Source organism: Ptychodera flava, chromosome 12, assembly GCF_041260155.1.
Source record: "Ptychodera flava strain L36383 chromosome 12, AS_Pfla_20210202, whole genome shotgun sequence".
In the NCBI taxonomy this organism is placed as follows: Eukaryota; Metazoa; Hemichordata; class Enteropneusta; family Ptychoderidae; genus Ptychodera; species Ptychodera flava.
Window position 1 is genome coordinate 37384168 of NC_091939.1, and position 23968 is coordinate 37408135.

Here is a 23968-nt window from a genome sequence, read left to right on the forward strand (position 1 = left end):
GAAATAAGCCAAATTTGTGCTCCTGTAGTGACATACAAACGCTAAATATTGCCCGATCGAGTTGGATTGCCAGGCGGGTTTGTTGACAATTTGTAGGCTGTGCACGTGATCGAGAACGCCGATACTTATGACATCATCGAGCCTGCAACATTCTGGGGCCTTGCCATGCCACGCCACACTGCCCGGGTAATCGCCCATGGTCGCCGGCTGAATGACCTGCGAATGGTTTTATTTTGTTCTTCTCCGTTCAAATACGTACTGCTACTGTGTTTAAGAGGATACAGAACTTTGGCAGAGGAGGCTAACATTCTATTCTGGTACCGTGTGCGTTATATACGGATTATTCAAACTGCAGTCGGCAGTGCACCGATGCGCACCGTGCAGTTGGTCACTTAGAACTCCGGGTACCGATGTAAAATCAAGACGACACTATATACACTTGGCTCACTTCTGTTGGCAAATAGCTATCAAAATTGAGTAACTTGCAGTAATAAATTTCAGCTGATTGTCGCTTTAGCGGCAAGGTGATTGCGAAATCGAAGCAACATAGTTTGGCAATGTATGGTAGGCTGTCGAAAGCAGTGAACGCGATGGCCTTTGGCAGCAAGTAAGGGAACCGTCAGTATTTACGACCTGGGGGTCATTCAAAAATTGAAAGTTATAAGGGGGTGCTCAAAATGTTTTTTCTTTGTCTTACTCTGTCCTCAGTGACATAATGATTAGTTAATTGTATATATTTAACTCTGATACATATTAAATAAAAAGAAAATAAATACTCTAACAGTACAAATAAATATCAACTAGATGAAGCAAGGCAAAAAACTACAAGTAGGTGCTACTACTAGCAATACTTATTGTGAAAGAGAAGATAGTGACGATGAGAATGATATCGTTGTTCATGTACGCAATGGCACCAGCGACATTAAAGATGAGGATCAACAGTGGTGATGATGATGTCACACAGTAGTTTTCTGCAGTCGTTACCAGGGTTGGAAGGAGAGGCTGGGTCATGGAGAAATGTTCTCGACAGAATATATCACTATAAGTGCACAGGATCTAGGACAAAACTGAACTGTTGTGAATTCATCCTTTATATTATCAGAAATGTATATTTTATTTGACTTGAGTTCAACAACCATTTGGACATTTAACCATACCATAATGACATGCTACCCATCCAAATTTAACAATACTATATGGTCGGAGACTGCTTATTAGGTGAGCTTTTATATCTACATATTATTACATGGGCTCAGGTAAACCATACTTTCTGTTAGAGAGGGGGTTACTCAAAGTCATCATGGTTGGCTGGGGTGCGACTCAAAATTTCGGAGTTTCTAATGTAATTCCTCCGACCCCCAGATCGTAAATAATGACGGCTCCCTAAATAGCTGTGAACGCCCGAGTCAGAACGATCGGGACCAGTATACGCACTGCTGTATCTCAGCGAAAATTTAGAAAAAAACAATGGGGCTACTGCTAAGAAATTTACAGACTCTTGGCTCTTGATGCATCAGTTACTGAGCTTTTATACTGGTAAAAAGGCATTCTGAATACAGCGGTAAATTTCCTTCCAAACGAGAAGGGATAACACGCGGGCATTCTGCAATGGACGCTGTCAATTTTACCTTGCTGCAGGCCCCACACCAATCTCGGCCCAGCCCCGCTGCACTTGTACAGTCTACTACCTCCATGTAGTACAGCCTTACAGGTCTAGTAGCTGGCCAAACACACAAAAACAACGTCGCAGTGTAAATTCCATAGGTCAGAACCGTTGATCATAGATTTTCAGAACCAGTGATGTTTAAAAGTTTTGTATTGATCACTTCATTTAGGTTTATGTGAATGACTTTCTCATCGAGCTGCGTCTATAATTGTCCCGGACATTGTCCATGCAAATTTGGGGCCTGCCTTAGCTCCCTCCGATCGTCTGTAGACTACAGCCTGAGCAAATTGTACAGTTGTGAAAGTCAGATATGTATCATGAATTTTATACAAAAATATAAACAACAGAATCAAACCAAGAGGTTAGTTTGCTGTCGGGCCGGGTGCGCAGGGGACGACTTCGCAGTGAGGCCGGGATCTCTCTTGTGTTCGAACTTCCATCGCATCGCAGCGCGCAGCTAGCCGATACTTGTTGTACTACTGTAGTCCTTGTGAGGATTAGATACCCGTTACGTTCGATATTATTTTGAAATACTTTTAAATTAAATAAGTAAGACTTTTGTACTGCATTCAAGATATAATTTTTCCTTTCTGAGCGTTTTCAATTACGCCATACGGCAACGATATGCGAAGTTGATAGGCTTGCATGTGTTGCCTGCAGCGTAGCCTGGCCGTACACAAAACTTCGTTTGAGTAGACGGAGCAGAATCAGTCCCGTCATTTATTTTCAACGAAATTTTCATTGTACTCCATAATGGAAGAAACGACTAGTTCAATGATTACAATGGTGAAGTGTTGAATTTTTATTCATATGTGTTTTTCTCTCTCAATTCATTCAGCAAACTTGATCTCCGTACTATCGGTCACAACGTGCAGTGCCTTGCATGAAGCTTACAATCGACTGCCTCCGTCGTTGGTTTAGCTGTTCAAGACGTTTGTTTGCACGGCTCATTATAGTCGGAACAAGCTGTAAACACTTACATATTTATATCTTTCCGGTATTTCACCCAACTTTGGCGCGTTTTTAGCTGAGTCTCCAGTTTCGATGGACCAGACCTTTTCGAAGAGCGTATGGTTTCTACGGACGCCACAGTAAAACTTGCGTAGATGTGGTTGAGCATGCGCGGTGGTGTGATTACGTTTCGTTTCGTGTGTCAACAAAGCTGACTTCTGGTCCGGACAAGAAGTCATTTTTCACTCCTTTTACTGTTAATCGTGAGGCGTGCTGGGCATGCAAACCATGCGATTCAGTATTAATTATGGCCTACTTATACATACTGAGGATGTCATTTTAATCAAAAATATGAAAAAAATTGTTAAAAGTTACAAATACTGGGGCTTTAAAGACACATCAAAATTAAAATTGCAATTTTTATTTAACGCTACCTTAAAAGGGAGGCCGTCGTTGGAACTGTGTATGTGCGACTTTCTTGTTTACAAACAATGTATTTTATGCATGATATCTTGATGCATCACGTCAACATAGCTGCAACATTTAAATTTTATGATATTCATTGTTAACTATCATGATTTAACTTTCATCAATTGCCAACGTACCCTAGATACAGTGTTTCCATCTGTCGTAGGGGGCCCTGGCAACCTTTAAGTATAGTTCCAATGACGGCCTTCCTTTAGATTAACCATTGAAAAGTGATGATACCCATAAGCATTCATCCATTTGAAACAACAATGTTACTAATTCCTATCATTTATACACACAGCAAAGGATTGTTCAAATAATAGTTTCAGCTGTCAAGATGGTGGATGTGTATCAATGACATGTTATTGTGATTTCAAGGATGATTGCTTAGACGGATCTGATGAACTTAATTGTGGTTAGTATCAACTCTCATTTCTCAGAGTTAGTTGTTATGGGAGATGATGTCATTGTTTGATATGAGTCAATCAGTAAACGATATTTAACTCATCTCAGAGTGTATAAATACAAGTCGACATATGATCACATTACATCACACACCATTCAGTTTACCTATAGAATATGCTAGACAGCTTTTATCCCTCTATATGTCACAATGTCAAGAGATTATAAACAGCAAACATGGGTATTTCACTCTGTGATTATTTCTCACCAAATATGCTAATTTTCACCCCAGAGGTCTTTATCAGCAACCAGATACGCAAGCGCACTGTTTATAACCTCATTGTACAGTGATAAAATTAAATGCAAGTGGACAATGTTGTTATTTTGACATGAAGTATGGACGAGGGTTCAGGAGCCTGGCCGCAACACAAACTCTAAAAAGGACATGTCAGAACGTGCATGTGCACAGTTTATTCCATACAATACAGTAATGCAATGCATGAATTACTCATAAAACTTAACAAATTTTACTTGAAAGCACTCAAAAGGAAATGTAAGAAATTATGTAGTTGTTTCATTGCTGTTGCTGTTTATACAAACTCTTATGAGTTCATCAAGCTGTACCTCAAGTCATACACCTGTCAAACATAGTGGTGCATTGAGCTCTCAAGCTGGAGTTTGAATTATGTGCCAGCTTCCAAATATTGTGCACATATCAAGGTCTTCTTGTCAAGAATATATATAAACCCTGGCTCCAACCAATCTAATTGCCAGATTCCAAATGAACATATTATAACAGTAAACATAGCAGGTACCTTTTAAAGTTTTTCAAATTAAAGCATAAACATTTCATAGTAGTAGCTTTGACTTTGATTTCTGAATGTGATATGACCATCTTGACAAACCAACAGTGTTGGTTTGTTGTAATTTATCCTGGCTATTTTCAGCTCATGTATGAGTTACTGTGCATGTCTTTGACATCTTCAAACAGACATCAGAGATACTAACACACGTTTTTTATTCTGTAAAGCTATCATTACAGTTTCACAAAGAAACACACATGTGCATGTTGGCAATATGTCACTTGAAAACTGGCTGCCAATTAAGTCTGATGTTGTTTAGTAAAGAAGATGTGAATTAAGAGCTTTACACAAATTTGACTCGTTTATTTGTTTGCAGCATACCCAAACTGTACTGAAGAAGAGTTTACATGTTCTAACGGACAGTGTATTGCCAGCAACAAACAGTGTGATTTTCTGAATGACTGTATAGATGGTTCAGATGAAGACAATTGTGGTAATTAATTTGTTTGATTTTTTCAAATTTTTAATCTTACTGCTATTCTCAACAAGCAGAATTGGACAAAAATATTAAAACAGCCTCAACTCTCAACTCGCAGTTGCTATTAAATACACACAAACTTATTGATTGAGATTTGACTGTTCTGCCCAGTGCACAATTGTACTCCTTCGTGTCTAAACCAATTACATTCAAAGTTAGAACAAGGATGATATGATGGTGCCTTTGTAGCAAATGAAATGTGATCCTAAAGGTAGAGAACTTGATCCCAGGGACCGATTTTGTTCTAGTCCGTAAGAGAATTATGGAGGTGTGATAGCCTTTTCTTTTCCATTGAAGTTGTAATCTAGTAAGTAAATTTCCTGGTAAGACAATCTGGCTACTTACCCACGCCTTTAAGTTGTTCAGTAAATTTTGCTCATTTGTCAATTTTTTATAAGATTTTAAACAACTTAGATTTACTGGTTAGAACAGGCGCTTTATACGACCCAAGATTGACCTTACATCCTGGCATTTTTATCAGTACAGTATCATACAACAATTAACTTTTCTGCCCTATTAAAAAGGAAAGCTGATTTTTTGTTCAAGAAAGCTGTTCACAAAGTGAGGTATGGTTGACTATTGCAGAGTTTGAATTCAGAAGGCAATTCCAAACCAACAAAAATGCCTGGATCAAAAGATCATCCAGAGGTCATGAAAGTGCATTAAATACAAGACATTGCACAATATATTTATTGTACAAAATGATGGTCATACACAATGCTTTTCACTGAATGTACAAGTACCACCCCCTGTCTTCCAGTTTTCACACAACAAACAATAGTGAACAAACAAAACAAATAAGTTGCTATCAGTGACTTAAAATGCTCCATTAATGTCATTATTTCACAGCTAACATTTGTCCCCAGCCATATGGGTTTCTATGTTACAATGGTGAATGTATTCCACATAGAAAAGTCTGTGATGGTGTCTTTGATTGTCAAGGTTTACTTCAAGAAGATGAAAGCACTGAAAGTTGTCTGTGTACGTAATGAATTCATTTGTTTTTCTCAAACATCCTTCTTTGAAATTTGTTTAAGTCTCCGTAGGGATGTTGTCATGCAAGATGTTGAAATGATAGGGGTATTTGTATATATACATTTTTGGTGCTAATTGATGTTACTAGTTGTATATGTAAAGTTTTGGTGCTAATTAATATACCAATTCCTACGAATTTGCTTGAAATGTTCACTTGTAAATTTGATCAGTTTTTTAGCGACGCTGATTTTCTGTCATCTTCATTGTCGTCATCATCATCGTTGTCCATCCATCGTCCGTCAATAATTGCCTTCTCCTCTGAAACCACAAGTCTGAATGCTTTGAAATTTGATATGCAGATCACTCAGTAAGGTTTATTGAAATCATGGTGAAATTGGCACATTTTATATTTTTAAGGCAATTTTTGTCATTTTTGGTCAAATGATCTTTAAAAATCTTTATGCTGTTTTTGGTCTAAACATCTTGTCCTCTGATATCGCATGCCTGATTGCTTCAAAATTTAATAGGCAGTTCACTTAGGGTGACCTCAGTTATGTTTGATCAAATCATGGTGAAATTTGCACGTTTTTATTTTCAAGGCAATTTTTGTCATTTTTTGTCAAATGATCTTTAAAATCTTCAAAACTGCAGGTCAGATGGCTTTGATATTTGGCAGGGGTTTCTCTAAGTTTTGAAGTAGGGAGCTAAAATAAAATAGTAGGCAGCTTGCAGCTGCATAGCCACTAAGCCATCATCATGGGGGAGGGTGTGAAGGCTGGAAGCCCTGGAAAATCCGCTAAAAAATTCACTTTTTACAGCTCACAGTCAGTATTTTCAGGAGTATTGTCAGCAGTGTCCCAGGATAATTTGTGTTCATATCATAAAAACCATTTTCCTGAGAGATTAAATTTGATAATTAACATTTAAAAGTGATAAAAATGGGGTAATGTTGAATATGTTTTGAACAAAGAAAACTAAAATCTAGAAATAATATGACAATATTGCTCTGTAATAAAGTAAGAACCTTAATGTATGGTATGATAAGGTCAGTCAGAGACAAAGATTTAGAGACACAGGTAGAACACATGAATTGGTGAAATCTCCTCTGGATTTCCCGGTGAAGGGGAAAATCCCCCCTGCTGATGCCATACTGGATGAAACACTCTGATATTTTAAACACAAAAAAATGATAAACTTTTCATTTTTGTACTATTTTTTGCTTTAAATTAAGAACCCTGATGTTGGGTATGAAAATAGGTAAATAGAGAACTTTAATACTATTATAGGGAGGTAAAAATGATAATTTATATATATATATCCATAATGATTAAAAAATGATTATGTTGACCATATTTCATATGGGATAAGAAAACTTGTACGTTCAGAATGAATTTAACCTGACGATCGAAGTGAGTTCGAAGGTCTTTTCATATTTTAAAGGTGAAATGAAAAGAAAAAAATTAGCCAAAAAGTTACCCTGTTCCACTTATTAAGTATGTACAAGAAGATTAGAGACAAAATAGTGAAAAGAAAACATCTAAAAACCACCTTTTCGTTTGGCAAAAAACTTGATCTGCAAGACTGACCAAGAATCAGTTTTGTTATCAGTTTCTCAACTTTGCCATCAGAGGGTGTCTAGTGACGTCATATGAGTAAAAAAAAATGCCGCTCAGTGACAGCGAGAACGGTGCAGACTATTCAGACCTCGAAGACTTAACCAGAGTACAACGGTATTCTGGCCTAATACTCTCAATATTTCATTCTTTTCTATTGATTCAATAATATGAAAGACCAGGTTTAAAAACCAAATATGAACTGAAAATGCTCACGTGTTTCATTATATATTGCAGTTATGTGAAATTTGAACCTTTGCATTATGTTTGCAACTTCACTGAAAGTGTTATGATCAAAATCATGAACAATATTCACTACAGATTAATTCTAAGGGTCATTAAGTATTCAAATATGTAATTAGCTGAAATAAAAGTACTTAATTTTATTGACTGCTGTCATTGTATCATCACTTTTTATAGCAAGTGTAATATCCTTTGGTAAAGTCCTTCAAGCTATATATGCCAAACTGTGAAAGCTCATTAGATGTGCAAATTATAAATTAGCTGACATGAAAATGCGAAATGACTTTCAATATTGTTATAAACTGGTATAATCACAATGTACATAGTATGTTTTGCCAACTGTGATCAAGTAAATCCAAATATATATCCTTAATTAGGAAAGTTCATTAAATATGCAAATTGGTAATTGGCTGAAGTAAAAATGCTTAATGACTTTCAATAATGTTATATCACAGTATCTTTACTTTACATTGTAAGTTTCATCAACTTTGGTCCAGTCAATTCAGATAAATATCCCTAATTAGGAAGTTCATTAACACTGAGGTGACGGGTTCCCACTATCTCCCATCTCAGTTTTCCATGTTTGTCGGTTGGCAGCTGTCAGCTTGAGCAGTTATAGTCTGAACGTCCCTGAGCTGGCATATGATCTTTACTGAGTTGATGTATTCGAGGTTCGTACAGCCTAGGGAGCCGTATGTAAATGTCAAATACTATTTGCATAATAAAATTGATTTTATTAGGCATTTTAGAAATGACAGACTGGGGAAATTGACCGTTAGCTACTCAGACACATTTTTCATCGCACACCGACTCGCTCTCTGCAAAACAGGAACTGCTCAGTGGCTGTGACCTTGTCCAGCGATCATCTGATGCAATCATCGTAGTAACTCGATCAATCCCCAAACGCAAACATGTTAGTCTCAATCATTCACTTCACACAGCCATACACAAAAGTACATCGTACTCACCGATAGTTTGCGAGTGAATGTTTTTTTATTTCCATGTCAAACTGTGTAATAAAGGGTCGTAATACTGACAAATGTTCAGTCCATGCATTATAGTCAAATTCTGCGGTCCTCCACCAAAGACATTCATACATTGTGCCATGGATGACACAGTGGTAACTGGCAAGTGAGGCAACAGTTGCTTGTCTCATGAACACGATTAGGATGAGTTCCATGGCCTATTATCCGTCCTGTATGTCAACACATCACGCAACTACGTCTTCCGTCCGGATTGCGACTCGTTCGATGACCAACTCTTTCCACATTGGTGGGAATGAGACATGGTGCCATCAGACTAGTTGCTCTTGGGGACGTTGCCGTGATGAGAAATTACCAATCAGCTGTTTTGCCACTTGGGCGCTAAACATGAGCTGACATCTGTATCTCGATCCACTTTGGCCATATCGATGAACTGATGCCATGTTGTTGTAAACGTTCATGAGTGCCTTGTTCAGCTCGTGGTAAAACACAGCTCTATGCCACCGTGGCGATGATTGACCAGGTATGTAGTAAGCCAGCTGTTGATCAGTCAAGTCTTCATCTCTGAAGTACTGATTGTACATTACAGCAACATTAGGGCATATTACTGCAATTCGTTCAAAAGCACCGGTTCTTATATCTTTACATCGACACCTCACTTGCTGTCTGTTCTGTCTTCATGTACTTACTGCCATACTCATAAACTTCACCATTTTTTTGTCTCAAATTATGACTGAATTGTTCATGTGATCATCAATGATACAAAATGCAATGCCTTCGTCAAAGTTAAAAGTAATAGATAAGGAAAGGGAAAACATGGGATAGGCCTGCTTAAAATTACCTCTTGCTGACGTTTCTGCATGAACCTTTGTGCGTGGTCATTCGATATTGTACATCTCTCCGATCTAGCTGGAGAACTTGCCTGAGGGGGAGCCTTCAAATGTTCCTGATCAGTATCGTGGTAATAAAAAAGTGTTGGAATAACATCCGCCTTCAGGCATAAGGGCTTTTTTGTATTCCACTTAATGCTATGATGCTCATTAAACGACAAATGCCGAGTCTTCAAAGTGCACCAAACACAGCCATGAGTATTGACTCGGCTGCCGATTTTTCTCGGGACTGCTTCAAGCCATTTTTTCTGCGTCTCTGCTCCATAGGGACGCTAAAAAAGCTTACTCCTGACCCTGTACCGTTATTGCAATTAAATGCAACACAATAGACCATCGTTTCTGTTTACATATGGCTAACAAAGACCGCAACAACTATTTACATATAAGAAAAGATACACTCTGCTAGATCCCACCTTAAAAAGCAAGCACGCCACTTGTGTTTGACTCAAATGACATCACTATAACCATAGAACCCGGAAGTAAGGACGTTGGCATACATTTCAAATTGCTTTTTGTGGGTGGGTCTGACACCCAACTGCATTTTCGAGAAATGAGATTTTTTTGCATCGCTGCCAATTTTTTTATCATAATGCATGAGCATATGTGAGATAGGATAGACAAAAATGCTAGTTTTGCACATTTTAAAATTACTTTTTCATTTAACCGTTTAAACCACTCATGGCGAAGTTCTTATTGACGTGGATAGACCAAAAATCAGTACATATACCTCAAGCAGTACATACACATTGAGGCCCAAAGCCTATGGCAGTGCAACGCACGTTGGGCTACTAAAATTCAAACTGTAATGAATCGAGAAGGTTTTACATAAGAAAAAATCAGGCCGTTGCCTTCAAAAACATTTTAAACCTATGTAATTATAATTCTCTTGTTCCTTGGTGCACTTTAAAAACCCATAATTGCAAAGTGAAGGTTCTGAGCTCACGATCACTTCTTCCTTTGTTTTGGCCATTTTGAAAAGAACTTACGAGGGCCGACAGGTGTAATACGCATGTTTTTATTGATGGATATAAAGGTCATCACATAGGGGTCAGCAATTGGGGAGCCAATAGAATCGTCCATTGCAATTCTGATTTTTATTCAGGCACAGACGCTAGACGTGTTACACAGCGGTCCCTGTCATCACTCGTCGACTAAACTTTTTTTCACATAAAACTCGTTGAATAGTTTGATAACGCAGTTGTGGTACTTGTCCAAACCATTTCAGAAGGTAAAAAAGTATTTTAGCGATGAAAGACTCCCAATTTTCAAAAACAGTAGCCAGCAAAATTGTGAGAGTAACTGGTCAATTTCGCCGGCTGCTGGCTCTTAATGAAACCTCTGTTTGGGATAAAGGTTTGTAGGGACGACCTATTTCAGATTTTTAAAAATTGTGCAGAAATATGCAAATTTGTATTTTGAAGGCAAGGTTCTGTGGTTTCTCTGCTAGGTGATTGGGTACCGTATGTTGTGAGTTCGAACCTGATTGAAACCATGATCGTATTTTGTCATTTCGTGTCAATAATTAATTTCACCTAAATCTCTTGATATTGGTATTCAGGTTCTCTTACTAACTGTTTGTAGGAAACATTACACTAGTACATCAATTTGCGAGAATTCGACACTTTCTTGCTTTTTTATGAGAAGTAAGCAAGAATACATACTTTCTTGCAGTAATTAGTTAGAATTTAATTTTCTCGCAATCAGCTGGTGAGAACTTTGTTTTCTTGCTCAGCATCTACGAGAAACTGAATTCTCGAAATCAATCAGCAAGAAATTTGTTTTCTCGCTGTGCATCTGCGAGAAATTGTATTCTTCTGTGTAAGCATTTCACAAAAATTTCACTATATTCTCGCAGATGCAGAGCGAGAAAACATAGTTCTCGCTGGTTGATTGCGAGAATTTAATTTCTTGCAGATGCAGGCAAGAAAACACAGTTCTCGCAGCTTGATCGATTGTGAGACTGACTTGTGTTATGCATGTACTGAAATGCCATTGCTAAAATAACACTGTAGTCTTATCTAGATTGTAAATGTTACGTTGGCAATGATAACTATGTCAATACAATTATTTGTAAGTTGACTGTGAGATAAGGCCGTGGCTGCTGATTTTCACACGATTCAGAAGTGACTTAATGATACTCGGAAAGTTTTATACGAGGATGGTTTTGATGTTATTTTTTACAACAAAAATTGTCATTAAAAGCAGCTAGGATATCAAACAGGTTCGTTTGATTGTTTGTTGGATATCAAGCCAAGAAAATTAAAGTTATCAGTTATTAAACTTAGGAATTAGATCAGGGTCTGGCCAATGATTAGATGCAACTGTATTGACCCATCTGAAGAAAGTATCAATGAAAACAATGTTTTAACATATTGATTTTGTTATTCTTTTTAAATGTGATTCACTATAAGAACACTTTTTCAAAGATTAATTACTGGTTAATCTTTATATTTTTAACTTTACCACAAAATTGTAGTTTGATCCCTGTGATATTTTGCATTTGTGTTCCTCGAGTTAAACAGGAGTGCCTTAATTAGGATAAAAAGAAAATTAATTCACTAATTTCTTCTCTCTATTGTTGTACAGTATGTATTCAAATGTAAGGTAAAATGTCTTGTCTTTTACTGATGCCTTCTGCCATGGAGCCTGCAGTTTGCTAATCATAGAATTTGAAGGGATTGGATTGTTGGACATAGTACATACAGCAAGAAACAGTACTGTAGATAAAATGTAGACAAGATGGTGTTTTTTGAAGTAGAAGTAGATGAGTCTTTGTTTGCCAAAGTGAATTTGGTAGATGAAACTCCCTTAGATTGGATGGTAGATCAGTGTAGATCAAGCATAGAAGAATTAGTTAGTGCAAAATTTAGACATAGTCATGTCTGATGTGGACAATATCTGTAGACAAAGCTTCATGTAGACAAACCTCTTTGAGTCTTTATCTACAAAACCATGATGTAGATCTACATAAAGTCTACTGCAGACCATCCGTAGATCTACTCTCATCTACTGTAGACTTAGGTTTTCCGTAAGGGTGGAGAGTAGTTTCATGATGTAGATTACAGTTCCATTACAACAACATGGTAAAGTGCTGAGTCCATGCCACACGCTGAGCCTCAGAATTTAAAGAAGTGAATTGTAATCAAAATCAGTATTTTCATTGGCCAAGTCAATGATAATCCAAATAATGAAAACAAAAAAGTTTAACACCTATATATTTCAAAGGAGTTACATATGTGTAATTTTTGCAAACATTACAGCCACAAAGCTGACGATCACATTACCATGGGTCCTGTGAGCACAGTGCAACCAGGGTCAGACATGGCTTGCTGGACTTATGTTACTATGTCCGCACCTTTGAGATTCGGACAGTGTTTGTCCTTAAAAAATAGTTTGTCTGAGGTAAATTTCTATGCTTTTGATAGTGTGTATAACTTTGTGGAAGGTACTTATAGACCAAACGATTGGATGGTATAATGTATTTTCTTGCTCACACTACCAACCATTAGAAATGATTGACAACTTGCCCATTGTGTTTTGATATTATTGCAAATACATTTCAAAAGTTAAAATGGGCAATCGTTCAGAAAAACTCCTTTTATGTTGAATAAAATACGAAATTCTCAGCTTGGGCATTTGCTCAAGGTTAGAAGGTGATTACATCACTTGTATTTCATTTTGCTAAATCACTGGTCGATTAGTCATTATTTGTGATGATTTTCCCTATTATTATCATAACAAATTATATTAATAAATTATTAATATGAATGTTACCGAATATTAAAACTTTTTTACAAACAATGTCTACTTTGTGTAAATACTGTCTGGAAACCCCATTGTTGTGATAATTATGATTATTAATAAATTACGATTATCATTAATAAAATCATATTTTACACATTGTAATCTGCTTATGTGAACAACCCTCTGAAAACCCTTACTTAGTTTCACAATCTATGCCAAAATATACAGGTGACACGATTGCCTAGTATCTCTCGCCGTAGACTAATCTGGGCAATGGTAACTCTCGCCGTAGACTGATTATTAATATTCATAATCATTTGTTATGATAATAATAGGAAAAATCATCACAAATAATGCCTAATCGACCTGTGGCTAAATGAACAAAACTAGGAGGGAATAGTATCTCAATGTATCATACTGAAGATGTATAGATGAAATAACTATTCTTTAATGAATTCTCAAATGTGAATTTTTCCATTTCAGTTGAAGAGTGTAAAAGTCATGAGTTTAAATGTCAAAACAAGTATTGTATCAATACAAATCTGATGTGCCTCTATGATGCTGATGAATATGGTATACCAAGAGGTTGCAGAGATGCAACTCATCTAAGATTTTGCGGTTTGTATACTTGTTGTTATATTGCCATGCTCTGTCCATCACATTTTAATTGGTCGAGCTGAACCACTTGACTGACTGACCATAAATATACTCAGTAATGGTTTGTAAACGTGCCCGTGAATATGAATAAAAATGTTGACAACTTGCAGTATCATAAACATCTTAACTTTATAGCTCAAATGTAAATGGTGATTTTTACAAAGATCATAATTAACCACAAGTAAAATGGAGCACTTGTCAACCAAGTAAAGACACTTTTTTCTGAAAAAATTTCTGGATTTGCAAATTTTTACAGCAAGCCTATTGCACTACTCTGAGAAAAATACTGAGCTTGCATACAGTGCAACACGTCACTGTTCAGTGAATATAAAATTTGTGTAATACAAGTTCTGGGGTACTGTTGTTTTATGCATGGGGAATTTTTCTTGAATTTTGATAGTTTTCTTTGGTTGGGTGATAATGTAATGGAAATAACAGGCTCTGCCCTGACCATGAAAGGAAAGCGAAAATTAATGGGGTCGGCAAGCCTCGCTCATTAACTTTTGGCTTTCCTCCTGCCCTTGCCCATAAATAAACATTATTGGACAAGCCATTGCCTATTATTTCTATATTTTTTGGTAGATTATCTTTTTTTAGACATAAACAAATGTTCACAACACTATGATGCACACATTAAAACTCATGTGGTATATCACTGACTTTAAATTTCAGCACAGAGTTTCTTGTCCTTCTTGCACTCCCTTTGGTCACTATGCTGATAGGGGCTCCTTGGGGCTTCATAGATGTATTGCATTTTATATATTCTTGAATGTGAAATCATTCAAATTGGTAATGACTTAGTAGACAGAAGTCCAAAGATTACTGCCAATTAGAATGTATGCACATTCCAGTAGATATACATAGGCTTGTATAGTGTTTAACATTATGAAATTGCTCCCATATATGCATATGTATATATGCAAATGGGAGGTATTCTTATAAGGTGGCATGGCGTCTGTGTGTATGTATGTATGTATGTTAGTCCGTCCAGATCAAAAACTCCTAAACTGCAATGGCTGCCGTCTCAGTATTTGGTGTACAGGTGCACTCAGGGGTGGAGATGTGAATTTGTTCAAATGCACATGTCAGTGCCAAAAATGTCCAAATTAGAGGAAAAAAGGAAAAATCCTGCAAATGGCTAAAACTCAATAAGCATTGGTCAGATTGGGTTGAAACTTAGTATGCAGATTCCTTTAGGTATTCTTATAATGTGTGCACAAATTAGGGTGAAATTTGCATGTTTGTATTTTTAGGGTATTTTTTTTTTTGTTTTTAGTCACAAAATCGTGTTTTCTAAAATCGCTCGTCTGATCACTCTGAGAGTTAATAACCATATTTTCCTCAGGATGACTTCAGTCAAGTTTGTACAAATTTTATTGATATTATCATATTTGTAATTTTGGGGCAATTTTTCCAATTTTTGGTCAAAAATGTTTTCATCCCAAAACTACTGATCTGATAGCTTTGATATTTGGTATACAGGTAATCTAAGATTTATCTCAATATAATGTATTGAAGTTAGGTAACTGGCAAATGGGGGGGGGGGGCAATTTTTGCCTTTTTTGGTCAAAAACAATTTTCTCCAAAAACTATTGATCTGGTAGCTTTGATATTTAGTGTACAAGTTCTTAGGGGTTATGTTAATAATATATACTAAAATTAGGATGAAATCTTCAATTTTGTATTAATTTTGGGGTCAATTTTTCTCATTTTTGATCAAAAAATTTGTTCCTCAAAATTTACCAGTCTGATAACCATGCAGTGTATTTTAGTTTAAAATGTCAAGTTAGGTAAGGATTTGAAAGGAAGAGTCAAGTTCACCACAGTTAAATTTCTTAACTTTATCTCTTGTGTTATCATTCTTGTGTGATTTGTTAAGTTTGTAAGTTGTTCCAGATGTGGCTGCACCAGTTGTTCTGGAAGAAAACAATGTTTACTTTTCCCTGTAGGGTGTCTGAGTTGATGATTGCAATTTGAAATCCCTCAATGTATCTGGTGTATGGACAAAATGTAAACATTGGTTGCATGTTATGTATTTCAGTCTATGTCAAATATTATAAATGTAAAAATCATGAACAGTTTGCTGTGTGCTTGTAAAAGATAACATTTTTGTCAATACATAAACTGCCTTGCAGATTGATTGTCTTAAAAATTATCACAGAAGTAGAAAAGGAAAAGAAACTAATCAAATTCCTGTAACATATTCACCCTCAGTGCCTGTAGTCCTATACTTAACTATTTTATCATTACATTCAGCTGTTTGTTATATCTTTCTCACTCTCCATGGGCCAAGGCACACATGAGGGCCAATGTCATCACTCTGTGCCAGTCTGTGTATGTCAGTCTGTCTGTATGTATGTATGTCCATGTTTCATACAATTGCTGACTTGTTTTGATAACTATATGGGAGCGAACAGTGACATTGTCACTATAAGTATTCAGTTTGTACATGTCAGGTCTGTCAAAATTTTAACATTTTCATTTATTTTTCTTATTTATTTTTCATTTATTTTTTGTCATCACTCTGTGCCAGTCTGTGTATGTCAGTCTGTCTGTATGTATGTATGTCCATGTTTCATACAATTGCTGACTTGTTTTGATAACTATATGGGAGCGAACAGTGACATTGTCACTATTTTTTAAAAAGTATTCAGTTTGTACATGTCAGGTCTGTCAAAATTTTAACATTTACATTTATTTTTCTGCAGAGCATTTTCAATGTGATTTTACAAGATTCAAGTGTCCAGGTAGTTATTGTATTCCTCTTCATAAACGTTGTAATGGTGTACCTGATTGTCCATATGGTGCGGATGAAGAACACTGTGGTATGTACTTATTGTTTGTTGGTGTTATTAGCCCCCACAGACACCATCTGTGGGTGACATAGGTTTGGTCATGTCAGTGCGTCCATGCAATGTGCGTGCATGCGTATCTGTCTTTCCATTCACGCAGATATCTCAGAGATGCCTGGAGCGATTTCATTCAAACTTGGTACAATTTACTCCGTATGTCATACATATGCACTGTAATTTGTTTTGTCATCTGATTTAATTATGGACGTGTGACAGCCATTTTATTAAAAAATAGGGACTATATGTCATTAACAATGAGTTCGTGAAAAACTGCTGAGTTTCTAGAGTGACTGCACTAAATTTAATGAAATTTGTAAAGATGGGAATTCACATAAAGCTCTAATAGTAAACAATGAGATATGTCAGTATTGTATCAACTAATTGCTATTTGCGTACTTGATGAATTTTTGTAAAAATACTGCAGCAAATTTGATGAAACTTGATACAGATTATTAGCACTAGTAGTCTCATAATAGTGTACAAAGACACTACGCAGTATCATGCCAATTATTTGCTAATTTGCATATTTAATGAACTTTCCTAATTATTGGGCTACTTCCCGAAATACTGCATCAAATTTGATGTGAAGACATAAAGCAGTATCACACAGTAAGTGAGGCTACCCACAATTCCCCTTGATTTGTTCACTCAGACATTTTTTGCTAAAGGCTTTTTTAATTTTATCAGTTTCTTAACAATTTTTAACTTACAATTTAAGTTCTGGATTATTTGTTAAAACTATGTTCCAAAATTATTGACTGTGCTTAAAATTCAAGAGTAGATTGAATGAGAAGTCGATGTTTGGAGGTGCTAAAAATTGCACACTTGTCAAGATAAAGTTATCAGCAACTAAGATGGTCTCATCATACCACCTGTCAGACATGCAAATTTCCTTTGTTACCAACATTAAAAAAAAATCAATACCCTTTCTTTTGCCAACACAGATGCAACTTATTCCCTTAGTTTCCTTGAAAATATTGTGTATGGCTGTCAAAAATCTGTGTCGACAAAATTACAAAATTGCTATCTCCTCCGCGGAAAAGGGGTTAATCTTTTCATTATTCACAGTGAGAAATCAGAAAATTATAATGATCAGAACTATGTTGCCAGAATTTAGAAATATGGACCGAGTTATTCTCTGTACAGAAGAAATTTGCTTCAGTTCAGTGAGTGATCTGTGTGTACAGATCATGGAGAATTGTGGGTAGCCTCACTTACTGTGTATCAGGTCAAGTAATTGCTAATTTGCATATTTGATGAACTTTCATAATTAGTGTGATATGTCTAGAAATGCTGCATCAAGTTTGATGAAATGTGGCACAGATGTTTATCTTTTTGTAGTGTAATGGTGAGCATAGATATCATGTCAATTAATTGCTGATTTGCATATTTAATAAATTTCCGTAATTAGGCTGATATGTTGAGAAATAGCCCATCAAATTTCATGAAACACGGTAAAGATGTTGAGCTAACATTGCTTTAACAGGGAATAAGGATGTTTATTGTTGTCATGTTAATAAATTATTTAATTTGCATATCAAATGAATTTCCTTATTAGAGTGGTATGTTCAGAAATATGACATCAAAGTTGATGAAACTTGGTACAGATGTTGATCTCACATTGATCGTGCACGTGTATGAAATGTGGTACAGGTAATAATCTGTCAGTGTTATAAATAGAATGCGAAAATGTTTGGCAACATCCTGTCAATTAATTACTTATAGACTTATTTAATGACCTTTTGTAAAAGCATTTTCCATTTCAAAACACGCCATGGAAATTGCATTAAAAACAATTTGAGTGACTTAAAAATTTTCACTTGGTAAACGTTTAATTTACAGACACTGAGTTGTGCATTTCACATGCATTCAGGTCAGCAGGGAAGTGTCATTACTATTACTATTCCAGATTGCCAGTAACCAATTACCTGACCTGGCCACACACTAGAAGCTACAACGTTAATGATGAGATTTTCATAAAAAAAACTGTGACTTTTCATCCTAAATTTGTAGAAAATCAAACATGGTGACCCCTTCTTTTTTGTCTAATATTTGATTATTCTCATATGCCAGAATTCAAAAATCTTCTTCAACTACATCTGAGTCAGAACTATCACTGTGACGGCTGGCATGCAGTGACAGTGACACTGCCTGTAGGCAGTAGCAAGGCAGTAGCTGTATTTACTTTGATAATTTTGACAATATTTTGTTCAGTTAAAACAACTGCGTTCTTGTTCTACTCCCTACAGCAAGTTGAGCTGTACAGAATTCAGCTTGCCACCAGCCTGTATATGTGTATCATGAATATGTATCATGGATAAATGACTTTCAGTCTTGACTCTAATTCAGTTATCACCTAATATATACATGCTTTGTTGTCAAACTGAATATTGTGTTTTAGAATGCTGTAGAGAGACAGCAAGAAACTACATTTGACACATAGAAATGTTGAAAAAATTATCAACAGTTGCAGCTTATATATGCCCCATTTCAAGGCAGACTTGGTTTTTTATACAAAAATTAATAGCATTCATATATTTTTAGATTTTGAGATAAAAGTCATAAAATATGACAAAATGGTTCCAGATTGTGTTTAATTATTACTAACATTAGAACCATTGGATGACATCAAAATGTGGGGAACCAAAATATTTTCATGTCCCCCTATAGGCAGAGCAAAATCTTCAAGTGCCCCCCCCTCTCTATTACACCCAGAATTTTTGAATCCCTCACTGAATTCCTCAAGCCCCCCTCACCATTTTTATACGCAGCCTAGCAGCAGAATATGCAACAAACTCAACAAAAGTGACAGAAACAGAAAAACATAGTATGATCAAAATGAAACATCACAATACTCAAAAATTAAAACTATTAAAGTGCTGTTGCAAACAACATCAAACTCATAAAAACGTTACCAACTTACAAACTCACGAACATTGAAATCTGCATGCTTAGCAAATGTATATAATATATTCATTCAAACACCTAATCATCCCAACAGAATCCAACTGTTGCATGATACAAGCAACTATAGCTAGAAAATGACACATAAAATAAATACAGTAGTATCATTGCACAACTTCTTTTACTTTTTGCCTTATTCCAGGTTTGTTAGGGGCCCAAGCCGACCGGCTGGGACCTTATTGTTATTGCTTGAGTTCTACTGACTTCCTCTTCTTCTTCTTCTGCCGTTTCTTTGCTCACCTAGATCTCTCCAACGGCTCAACGAAAACTTCTCAAACTTGCAGGACTAATAGGTATCAATTAGTACTAGTGCACCGGACCCTTGAAATTTTGATTGGTCACGTGACCTGGCGGCCATATTGGATTTTCCAAAAAACAATAGATGGCTTCTCCATGAGACCTAGGGGTCTGGACAATTTGAAATTTTTTGTACAGCAAGCATGACCTTAGGTCTTTAGAATTTGGACATAAAATCGCATGCGGTCACGTGACCTTGGCCACCATATTTGATTTTCTAAAATACTCATTTAATCTTTAAAAATCTGCTTCTCCAGAACCAACAAACCGATTAAGCTCAAATTTTACTCATGTCATCCTTACAGTGATCTCTTTCAAGTTTGCGAAAACCATTGTGATCGGTCATGTGGTTTGGCAGCCATATTGGATTTTGTTAAATCACAATTTAATCTGTAAAAATCTTCTTCTCCAGAACAAATTCACCGATTCAACTAAAATTTTACATATATCATCTAAAGAGTGATCTCTTTCAAGTTTGTGAAAGGCGTTTGGATTGGTCACGTGGTTTTGCCGCCATATTGGTTTTTCCAAAAATCGTAATTTAATCTTTAAAAATCTTCTTCTCCAGAACCAAAACATCGATTTAGCTGAAATTTTACTCATGTCATCCTTTGACTGATCTCTTTCAAGTTGGCAAAAATCATTTCGATCGGTCACGTGGTTTGGTCGCCATATTGGATTTTGTGAAATCACAATTTAATCTTTAAAATTCTTCTGCTCCAGAACCGAATCACCGATTGAACTAAAATTTTACATATATCATCTTAAGTGTGATCTCTTTCAAGTTTGTGAAAGGCATTTGGATAGGTCACGTGGTTTTGCCGCCATATTGAATTTTGCAAAAATCGTAATTTACTCTTATACATCTTCTACTCAAGAATAAACACACAGATTCAATTGAAATTTTTTGTATATCATCTAAAGTGTGATCTCTTTCAAGTTTACGAAAGGCGTTTTGATAGATCAAACGGTTTGGCTGCCATACTTGATTTTGCAAAACTCTCAATTCAATCTTTAAAAACATTCTCCTCCAGAACCAATACACAGATTGAACTAAAATTTTACACTCATAATCCCTAGTGGTAGTTCTTTTTAATTTCCGAAAGGCGTTTGGGTCAGTCAGAAGGTTTGTTTGCTGTATTGGATATAGCGAAAATCGCAATTTAATCATTAAAAATCTTCTTCTCAAAAACCAACACACAGATTCAACTGAAATATTACTCATATCTTTCTTAGTGCGCGCTCTTTCAAGTTTGCGAAAGGCATTTGGATCGGTTAAGTCACTTCAATGTTAATAAGACTGCAGTTTAAAACCTCGTCAGTCAGAAGATCGATCAGTGATGTATGTTATATTGTACATTTGAAAGTCAAAGACGGCACAAAAGACTGCAATGCCCGCTGTCAAATTCAGCTAGCAGTCACACGAACCCTCATCTAGGCTGCATGTGGAAGGCAACTTTGGCGACCATCTTTGTGCGTCAAGTGACGTTGTCAAGTATAGTGCCACGGAAGTACTTAGAGGAGTGTGCCACTAGCTTTAAGGGGTGGCCGACTGGTGTGATTGACTGAATAAGAGTGGGACAAGGTCCCGCCAGGGCACAATTACTGGGGTCTACGCACAGCTAATATGTGAGTGTCACGGATCATAGAAGCTTTTCGGATAATTTTATATGTAGGTGTCTGAATGCACGCTCACTTGTTCATCACCAGTAAAGAAGAAAGATACATGACATTGCAAGGTGTGGTGATTTGTTGATGATTATCTATCAGACATGCATGGAGTGGCCCTTGTGTGTTATGTAACTGAGAGCATGTAGCTGATTAAAGATGTAAACAAGACCACATCAAGCCCAGTGTGTTAATGTCGTAAAAATCGCTGATACACATCGATTTAAACAACACCTTGAAGTTCTGCAGCTTGATCGTATTTCACTGTAATTGCTTTGTGCCATTGCACGCTTGGTCTGTGAAATCGCCGAAATTTACCCGATATTTATCAGCGATTTGGGGACTCTAGCCTAATATCGATACTAGACGATAGTAGAATGACTTGCCCTGTGCTTCGGTTCGCCAGATCTGTGAAATCGCCGATATTTACTCCATGTTTATACGCAATTTGGGGACTCTATATCGATAGTAGACGACACTAGAATGACTTGCCCTGTGCCTCGGCACGCAAGGTCTGTGAAATCGCCGATATTTACCAGATATTTATCGGCGATTTGGGGAATCTAATATCGACACTCGACGATACTAGATTCTGTCAAATCACGGGTAAAGATCCGATATATATCGAAGATTTCACCACCTTACTGTTCTGGTCAAACCTGACTCCCAAGGACTGACTCTGACTTCGACACTAGGCGATACTTGATTCTGTCAAATCACCGGTAAATATCCTATATATATATATATATATATATATATATCGGAGATTTCACCACCTAATAGATCTAGCCGAGCCAATCTAACTTTGATATTGTATAGCATATTAGCCGTAACTATCGGATATAATATAAAAGTACAATGTCACTGTGTCCTCACCCTGACAGCCGGTGATAGACCAGTGCGAGAACGCACCAGAGTTGTCGACAACATAGCGAGTTTTACTAAAGGCGGCAGCCAAGGAAACACGAAATCATAAGAAAACTTCTTGATGACAACGTATCAGTGCAACAGGTGTCGATCATTCCGATGTGATCGTTGACCCACCAAACGGGTTGGAGTTACTGAACTTTTTCGAAGAGGCTGTTCAAGTTACGGATAAGCTTGGAAATCCGTGTTTGGCTGTAGGTGCCTGTGTGATTATGGATAATTGCAGTTTCCACCACGCGCGATATATTGAACAAAATCTCCAACGACTATTGCGGAAAGTCTACCGTGAATTTGGAAAGTTAGGTCACGGCAAAAGCATACGGCTTTTTTACAATGTAGAGCGAGTAAGGCACTCCTGAACGGCAAAATGTTGGTGGTGTATTGCTGCCAACAAGCAAATATCCTTACTGACGTTAGAAACTTGTGTGAATTGGCTTCCTTACAGATGAATTGGCAAGAAGTTTCAGTGTACTGTGACGTGATATCGTAAACAGATTTCCAGAGAAGGCGCTCGCTCGTCTGCCGAGTCGATGTACTTTGTATATCGTGCAAATGCGCAAGTCTTGTCGCGATATTTGAGCATTTAACTTGATCATCAGTGAAACAAAAAGATGTTATTCCATATCAAAACATTATGTGTTTTATATTTTAGGGTTCTGTTTACGTAATATACATGAACATTTGGATTTATGATCCGTGATTTCCGCGATCCGTGGCATGATTCAAGCTGGCCGTGAATACGCACTGATGATGACCCCTGAACCAAGCGTCATCGATACGCTGTGCGCTGTCCGAGCATCGCTTGCTAAATTCATGGAGCTTGAAAATTTTGCTCTACCTGTAGGGGGGCACTTGAAAATTTAGTGGTCCTTTTATGTTTTACATTTTCCGATTCCAAGTTTTTTGTAGGTAATTTAATAAAAAATGAATACCATTTTTATGTCATTCAAATGTTGTAATGTTAGTAATAATTTAACAGAATCTACAACCATGTTGTCACATTCCATGACTTTTATCTCGAAAAAATCTAAACATGTGTGATTGTCGTAAAAAATCACACTTGAGCCTAGTAACAGGGCAGAAGCTGCAACCGTTGATGATTTTTGCAATCTCTATCCTATATATCAACTACTGTTTCTTGCGGTCTCCCTACAGCAGCTCAAACACACAATGTTCAGTTTGTCGACAAAACCTGTACATATAAATATGTATTAGGTGATAGTTTAATTAGAGTCCAGACTGAGAGTCAGCTGTCAGCACTGATGCATGGTACACATACACAGGCTGTGCTAGCAAGCTGAATACTGGACAGTTCAACATGCTGTAG

General features: G+C 36.6%; 1 protein-coding gene across 1 annotated transcript in view; it reads left to right on the forward strand.

Annotated features, from left to right (window-relative positions):
* LOC139145779 (uncharacterized) overlaps positions 1–23968 on the forward strand; it is a 300693-nt gene that overhangs the window by 210338 nt on the left and 66387 nt on the right. The window contains exons 34-38 of the mRNA XM_070717084.1: positions 3387–3500; positions 4667–4783; positions 5678–5809; positions 13760–13894; positions 16642–16758. Coding sequence (XP_070573185.1) covers positions 3387–3500; positions 4667–4783; positions 5678–5809; positions 13760–13894; positions 16642–16758 — 615 coding nt within the window. The remainder of the gene's footprint in view (positions 1–3386; positions 3501–4666; positions 4784–5677; positions 5810–13759; positions 13895–16641; positions 16759–23968) is intronic.